General features: G+C 52.6%; 1 protein-coding gene across 1 annotated transcript in view; it reads right to left on the reverse strand.

Moving 5' to 3' along the window:
• ADAMTS2 (ADAM metallopeptidase with thrombospondin type 1 motif 2) overlaps nt 1-8,145 on the reverse strand; it is a 239,037-nt gene that overhangs the window by 41,756 nt on the left and 189,136 nt on the right. The window contains exons 7-10 of the mRNA XM_019661378.1: nt 5,061-5,166; nt 4,221-4,364; nt 3,722-3,854; nt 2,322-2,435 (exon numbers count right to left, since the gene is read on the reverse strand). Coding sequence (XP_019516923.1) covers nt 2,322-2,435; nt 3,722-3,854; nt 4,221-4,364; nt 5,061-5,166 — 497 coding nt within the window. The remainder of the gene's footprint in view (nt 1-2,321; nt 2,436-3,721; nt 3,855-4,220; nt 4,365-5,060; nt 5,167-8,145) is intronic.

The raw sequence follows: 8,145 nt of genomic DNA on the forward strand, positions 1-8,145 counted from the left end.
GACAGCAACTTGTCTGTTCCCCTTCCCCCAATTCCCCAGCACTGTTCCCATCCCCCCAATTCCCAATAAAAATCTTTAAAAAAAATGGCTGAGATATTTTTAAAAAAAAATTACACTGCAATAGTAAGTAATGTGTTGAAACTTACAGATGCACACAAGTGGAGGTTTCTGATGGGCCCCCAGAAGGTGCCCTCCCTCCTCCTCTCTCCCTTTGCTCCTCCACCCCCAACCCCCACACACCAAGAATCACTGACTTAGGACAGTTTTTAACCTGTGCTCTTGTGAACCAGGGCAGGCTGAACTGAGCCCCAGCTCTGCCCACTTAATCAGCATAGTTCTGTTTCTTAATACGAAAATGGCGATTGTATTTACTGGGCAAATTAACAAAGGATTCTGTCACCAAAAAGAGTTAAGGGCCGTGGCTGGGTCAGTGGTTTCTGTGAGGAAGGGGCACTTTGGCCACATCTGTCCTCTTTCCTCATCAAACCCCCATCCCACCCACAAGAGGAGGGGTCCAATCGGCTAGGGGTGCAGGCATTTGACCCACATTCTCCCAGTGGCCAGGTTCCTATGTGTGAAGGCCAGCTGCACACCCTAGGTGAGTGAGTACCCTGTGCAGGTCCCACCCCGTTCCATCTGCCTTCTCTCTGCTTAGGGTGGACTGGGCAGGTAGGGATGGCCTGGGGTAGGAAGCCATGCTGAGTAGTCTCATCCTCCAGCTCAGACTGTACTAAACCCCCATTGGATTATGGCAAATGTTTCAAGGTCCTGTACCCTTCATCGAGCTCCTGTGGGAGAGGGGCTACGTGGTCAGTTCTGGCATTTCCAGGTGCCTGGTGCTTTATTACCAATGTCCCACCTCTAACTTCTAACAGTTCATTAAGTCTGGGGCACAGCTGAATCACTTGGGTACCTCTAAAAATATAAATTCCCAGGACTTCAAACAAAACATGCTCGTGAATGTTCATGGCAGCACATTCACAAAAAGCAAAAGGTGGAGACAACCCAAGTACCCATCAACGGACTAACGGATCAACGCAATGTGGTCCATCCAGCGAGTGGGATATTACTCAGCCACAAGGGGGAAAGAAGCACTGACACAGGCCACAACAGGGACAAACCTTGAAAACATGCTGAGTGAATGAATCCAGACACAAAAAGCCACATACTGTATGATTCCAGTTACATGAAATTCCAGAATAGGTGAACCCACAGAGATTGAAAACTTATTAGTGGCTGTCGGCTGGACAGAGGAAGGGAGTGGGAGTCACTGTTTAAAGGGGCGTCCTTATGGGGTGATGAAAACGTTCTAGAACTATACAGTGGTGATGATTGCACATCATTAATGTACTAAATGCCACTGAATTGTACACTTCAAAGTGGTTAAAATGGTGAATTTTATGTTATATAGATTTTTACCATAATGAAAAAAAAAATACAATTCCTGATCCTCATTCCAAACCAAAATCTTCAGGCCTGGGTATCTGCAGCTTTAAGAAGCTCTGCCAGGGACAAAATAAAATTAAGCAGAATTTAAGCCCTACCCAGAGGAACCTCAGGTCCAGCTGATTTGGGGACCTGCACTGGAGTCCACACCCCTCCCCCACACAGTCGACACAGCCCTGAGGGGGATGGTGGGGGGCACATCTGCAGTTTCCTTGGGCTGAGCCTTGGTGTGCTGGGACCAGGCTTAGGTTCATCTGCATATGCCAGCCCCCTAGCAAGTGATTGGCCCATAAGTGGGTATGATACTTTGTTTAAGCCAATGAGAATCAGGCATGGAGTTATAGGTGGAAGGACTGGGACAGAAAAAACTTTTTGCAGATTTGCTAGAGAGTGGGAAGTAGGCCTGGGCCTGGGGCAGGTGCTGGTGGGCAGCCAAGGAGTGACCTTAAGGGACAAGTCAGCCTGCTGGGGGCAAACACTGAGGCCCCGGGGATGAAGAGGCTAAGCCTGATGCTAGGGACGCAGTGGCCACCAGACCCCGATACTGGCCTCAAGGTGAAGTGACCCACAGTGTGCAGGAGAGATGGAAGGACCGTGGAGCCCCGAAGCTGCTCTTCAGAGGAAGGGATCCTGAGGTGGGGGACAGAAGCACAGTGAGGCTCTCTGAGACATCAGGTTTGCTCCGATAGAAGAAACATGTGTGGCAGGCGCAAGGGTGGAAGCTGTCATGTGTGGGGGTTATTAGAAAGGAGGCAAGAGAAGGCTTTGGGGGAGGGGAAAGGAGGCTGGAAACCCCCAGCCCCACCCCACGGGCACTGAAGGGACTTTCCCTGGAGACCTGCGCATTCGGGGGCTGGTCCTCTGCCCTCACTCACCTTGCCAGGTGCACACATGGTCCCGTCCAAGGGGGGGCCCTTCTTGGTCTTGCAAAAGTAGGGGTTGTCAGGATGGCTGCACCACAGCTGCTTGCAGGGGTCGAAGGTTCGGAACTGGAAGAGAGCACCAGCAGCTGGCCAGGGCACCTCCCACTGTGGGGAACCCTGTGGGTGCCACCCTGGCCCCCAGGGTCCTCTTGGACAGCTGTGGAGCCAGGCACAGCTTGGCTGCCTGTGACAGGCCCATGTGGCTAGTGGGTGGCCCGAGCTTCACATGATGCTGGGGCCATGAGAACCTTGAATGTACAGCTGCTAACTTTGAGTCCCTATAGGCTACTGGGCTTCCCCAACCTCCCATCCTGGGCAGCTGCACCTCTCATGGATCCTGGACAAACAGCTGGGAGCCAGTGTGCCTGGCATGAGGGCTGGGTGGGCATTCCTCTGGCCCAGGCAGTAATGGTTGGTGGCCAGGAGGGGCTGTCACTATAGGGCCCTAAGGGTACCCGTTGTTCTCCTACTGTGGACGCCACCTCTTGACTCTCTCCTGAAGCCCTCCCCTCTGCTCCAACAGTTCCTGTCCTTGGTCCAGGCTTGGCCTCAGTCCTCTGGACCTTAATCACCTCTTTCTTGACCTTTCTGCTTTCTATTCTGATAGCTCTTCCTCCAGGACATCCCTGAGAAATACAGCTGAAACTCAGACCTGGCCATGCCACGCCCCCTCTTCAAACCACTCCAGAACTCCCCATTGCCCACTGCATTCATTAAGCTAGCGTGCAAGAGGTTAGACAGCCTACATCAGTACTCAAATCTACCACTTGCTCACTGTGTGGCCTTAGGCAATTTACCTAACCTCTCTGGGCCTCAATTTCTTCAGCTATAAAATGGGAATAGTTTCTTACTTCCTACATGCGGATGAGATGGTCATTGAGTCAGACACTGACAGGCACTAAAGCTCTTGCCACACTGCCTCACACTGAGTGGGCCTAGGTCAGCAGATACACTCAATTTTGATGACCAGTTCCTGCTGATGGCTCTGTCTTGGCACTCCATGCTAAGGAACAGCTGGTCACTCGCCTGCTATGTTCCCTCCTTCACACTTGCAATTCCTGCCTTCTGGAATGCCCTCTCTTCCAACTCAGTCTTTACACCTCACTTCTGCCTAGGGAATCCCTCTGGAAGTCCACATGCCACACAGGGGTCCCATCAGGCCTCCACCACCCCTTGCTGGTCCCCAGATCATGGATGGCCCTTGTCAGCTGTGTACTCCCTGCCCAGGACCAAGTCTAGACTGGCCGGTGGGCACTGGGTGTGCCTGGGTGAGGAGCAGTGGGCGAGGAGGGAGGTGCTGCACCCTGGGGGGTTGTCCCATGTGCCTCTGAGGTGCTGGCTCCCACACTCACCGCAGTGCACATCATGTAGCCCAGGCCGAAGTCAAAGCGGCACTGCTCGTTCATGGAGTAGTGCAGTCCGGGCAGCTGGGGCAGCGCCGGCCAGTCGTGGGCAAAGGGGTCATCCCGCAGGCAGTCATAGGAGCTGTGAGGGCACATGTGGGCACCGCAAAGCTGCCTTCAGTGGGACTGGCCATCCAGCTTGTGAGGCAGCCCAGGCCCCTTCCGGAGCCGTGGTGCTGGGTCTGTCTGCCACCCAGCTGTCAGCTGTGCTGCCTCAGTTTCCCTGCTGCATCTCTGCTCCTTGGTGAAAGCTTGCCCAATCCCAGATGTCCATTACAAGTATCCCCGACAATGGGATCTCCTCACACCACCCCACACTGCTATTTCCCTCCCCCATCCCCTGTGCCTTGGTTTGGAGGACCCCAGGTCAGGGGGCTCAGGCTGGACCTGCACATGGGCTGAGCCTGGGGCTGCGAGTCGCCCTGGGGGGACACGGGGCCGTACTCACTGCAGGTAGCGGTTCAGCTCCTGCTGGCTGCAGCGGGACCAGTGGAAGCGGTGGAAGGCTGCCTGCACCAGGGGCGCCATGATGCTGCCCAACCTCACTTCGTCGCCGCAGCGGTTGCCCTGCCCGTCGTGCTCCATGCCCAGCCTGTGCAGGGGGGCCAAGGCAGCCTCACTGGCCCCCAGCTGGTCCACTGTCAGCTCCTCCCCACCCAAATGCTGGGACAGTCCCTCAAGCTGCCTCTGCTGGGCCCTCGGACCTCTGCTGTGCTGGTCTGCACTCAGCCAGGTCGTACCGATACCCCATCAGCCAGAGCCTTAAAGCCAGGGGCTCGCTGGGGAGACGGCATCCAGCAGCAGCCCCTCAGTGTCCTGTCTCCGAGCAAGAGCAGGGTGCTGTGGTGTGAGAATGCAGTGGAGGCAGAGGCATCCGAAGATTGGCTCTCTGGGCACCCTTCCCCATACATTCCCCACACAGACCCAGGGCCCTGTGAAGGTTCTCATCAGTGGCCAGCTAGCCCCAAGATTCAGGTGGTGCCTGGGGCACGCCTACCTGACCTTGGCTCTCTGCTCCTCGGCAAGTCTCCCTGGGAAACTCAGTTATTCATCTGTGAAATGGGGTAGGGACCTCCCCCGCCAGGAGGGGGAGCTTGAATGGCATGATCTGTGGAAAGGCTCCAGCACCCACTCTGCTCTTTCTTTGATTTGTTTCCTTAACAGAAAGTGGACCTTGGGCCTGCCCTGTGCAGTCCTGGGAAGACAGGACATCACATCCCAGTGCTTTTCATATGTGGTGTGTCTCTCTCAACAAGCCCCAGACTACCAGGATAGTGAGGCCACTTACACGTGGCCGGTCTCGTGGGCCACCACAAATGCTGAGGAGAAGCCGTCCTCGTGGTTCAGGGTGCAACTGCGGACAGGGTGGCACATCCCGGTGACAGGAGCATAGCCTGGGAGGAGATAGGGTAGCTCCAGCTCCCAGGTCCAGAGCTCTGAGTGAAACAGGGGGCCCTGGACCCAATGCCCCCCACCATTCTCAAAGCAAACAAGCAGAGTCAACTGCCCCCGGCTGGCACAGCTCAGGAGACTCAGCCCCGGGCTGCCAGGGGCAGTTTCCCAAGCTCAGGTCCTACCTGGGAAGACTGTCATCTCAGGAGCCTCCCACCTGCTATTATCTTTCCTGCCACCTCCTACCTTCCCACTTGGCTGAGTGACCTTCTGGTCCCTGGACAGCACATTGCTCTCCTCCTCCCACTGCTGCAGGCACCTGGCCCCTGGCCTGCCCAGCATCACACCCCGAGCCCACCTCAGGAAGGCCTTCCTAGATGCCCTGTGGCTTCACTATAAGACCCCAGGTAGACCCTCTTCTGGAGGGCACAAGGGCTACCATGAGGGTGGATCTCGAAGCTACTCAAGGGCAGAGTGAGCAAGGACAGCCAGCATGCCACACAGTCCTGCTGGCCATACAGAGGTGGAGGACAAGCCAAGTGGACTGAGGGCACCCAGCTTTGGACGGTGAGGCCCATGGAGCCTTCAGCCAAGCCAGCTAAACCTGGGCTTGGGCTGAGAAGACTCTGAGCCACATCTTGCCTAAAGGTTCTCCTCCTCCAGGGGTATGTGGGGAAGGTGCTCCCAGAGGTGGTGGTGGGGGGAGGTGGGAAGGAGTGGTGGCAGCAGGAACATGTCCCTGACATGGATGCACAGAGACCCTCCAGCCACCCCCACCCCCCAGTCAAGTGACTTTGAAGGAACCACTGAATCCCCAGGTAACAGTGAGGAGATGCAGTGCGTTTTGCCAATCCAGTTACAGTGCGGCCCTGGAGAATGTAGGCTGACAGAGAGCAAAATGTATGGCTGAGGAATAGCCCCAGCAGGAGGGCAGGAAGGCCTGTGGAGGACCGCACCCCTGCCGGCCTGCACCTGATCACTGGGTTTCTTTAGATGTCCCAGGGAAGCCTAGAGAACCAACCGCATGCCCGCTGACAGGGAGGGGGAGGGCTGGAAGGCCTATTGCTCAGACCCCACTTAAAACTGAGCAAAACCAGAGAATGGGGCCTGCCATTTGGCCCTGGACAAGACAAAGAGGTTCATACAGAACTGCGTGTGCCACAGGGGGCCTCTGCTGTGACAGCTGGAGCTCCAAGAGGCCTGCAAAGCAAGGGGCCCCAAGTCTCGGAACCCTGACCTCGCCTCACTCCCCTCAGACTCCATGGGCAGATCCTAAGGCAATTTGTGCAAAGAAAAAAGTAGAGAAGAAGGGAAGAACGTGTGGTAGAGGTGTGCTGGTTTTAGACTTGCCTGTAATCTAACCATTATAATCTAATCAGTAGTCATCTAACCACTGTCTTTTCCTCTTGGAATAAATAAGACAAGCTGTATCTTCAAGTACTTTTTGCTCTGTGGATGTTGAGATTATCATTCTTGACTCAGTGTGCCAGAGCAAAGCTTTGAGGTTTTCCCTTTGTCCTTTGTATGCAAAGCTTGTAGTAGGTGTCTGGGTAAGTATTTCTCACTTACCCTACTTAGCATTACCTGGGCCTTCACAATCTGAAGGTTTGAAAGAGTATCTTTATCTTTTTCTTTATATCCTTCCCTCTTATTTTATTTTACTGTTGTTCTTTCTCTCTTTCTGAAAATCTTATTAGATACATATTATACCTCCTGAATTGTCTTTATCTCCTAACTTTTCTCTCATATTTTAATCTTTCGAATGCCCTTGACCCTTTACTTCAGCTTTTGAATTTTCTTTTTTATCCTCCATATTTTTAATTTCACAAAAAGTCTTTGTTGTTCTCTAATTATTCCTAGCAACCTGTTCTGGGTTGATGGATATATTTTCTCAAACATTCTGGGAATGTTCTTTTCCATTTTCTAAATTATCTCTGTTTCCTCTGGAGTCAGTTTTCCGATTTTTTTTTCCAACTTGGTCTATTTTTCTCATGTGATAATTTATTTGTTTTTAATGTCTGGTAATCCCTTCACATTTTAAGTGAAGGATGAGGTCACTTAATATAAGAGTTATCAGTTTCTTCTCCTATGGAACAGTTGTGCTCCCATTAGAGCTCTCACGGGGACCACACAGCCAACAGTGCTCTATTCGTCATCAGCTGGCCACACCGCTGTAGGGCTTGAAGTGGTTCTAGCAGCCCCTCAAAATGAAGAGGCACCAACACCAACTAGGACCCTTGCTCTGTGATCAGTGTGACAAGAGTTATATTCTCTGTTCCCACCCGCGTCCCATTAGGGTGCTGATCAGTGTGGCAAAGGGAAGCATGGTGGTGCCAGAGATGCTTTATTAACATAAACTATCTTCATCACTAATCTTAGCCTGACCAGCGTCACTTGACAAGTCTCCCTAGTTATGCAAATATGGTCAAATGGTCAGCAGAGAGAATCGGTTAAGTGAGCAGAGCAATGCATGTAATAATTCATGGGAGAAAGTGGTGGGAGGAGTAAGTGTATGTCATGTAAATGTGCTTATGTTTGTAAAAAGAAGTACTGGAATGGCCAACCAGAAACTAATAAAAATGACTACTCATAAAGGATGAAGTGGGTGAAATGGGTCCACTCCTTTGAATAAATATTTTTATACAGATTGTTCAAGCCCTTTCTTTTGAAATATATGTCCATAAAAATGCACAAGTCATAACGATGCAAATAACGAATTATCACAAAGTGATTACACCTGTGTGGGCACCTCCCTAATCAAGAAATCAAACTGTACTCACACTACAGAAGCCCCTCTTGTGACTCACCCCTTGTCCCCACTCTCCTGATTTTTAACACCACAGATAAGTTGTGCCCACTCCCAAAGTTGAAATAAATGGAACCCTAGGGCCGGCCGAGTGGCGCGATGGTTAAGAACTGGTTTGGGACACCAGAGGGCCCCGGTTCGGATCCCACATATGAGGGCCAGTGACACTGCCCTC

The sequence above is a fragment of the Hipposideros armiger genome, unplaced genomic scaffold (assembly GCF_001890085.2).
Source record: "Hipposideros armiger isolate ML-2016 unplaced genomic scaffold, ASM189008v1 scaffold_347, whole genome shotgun sequence".
Taxonomy (NCBI): domain Eukaryota; kingdom Metazoa; phylum Chordata; class Mammalia; order Chiroptera; family Hipposideridae; genus Hipposideros; species Hipposideros armiger.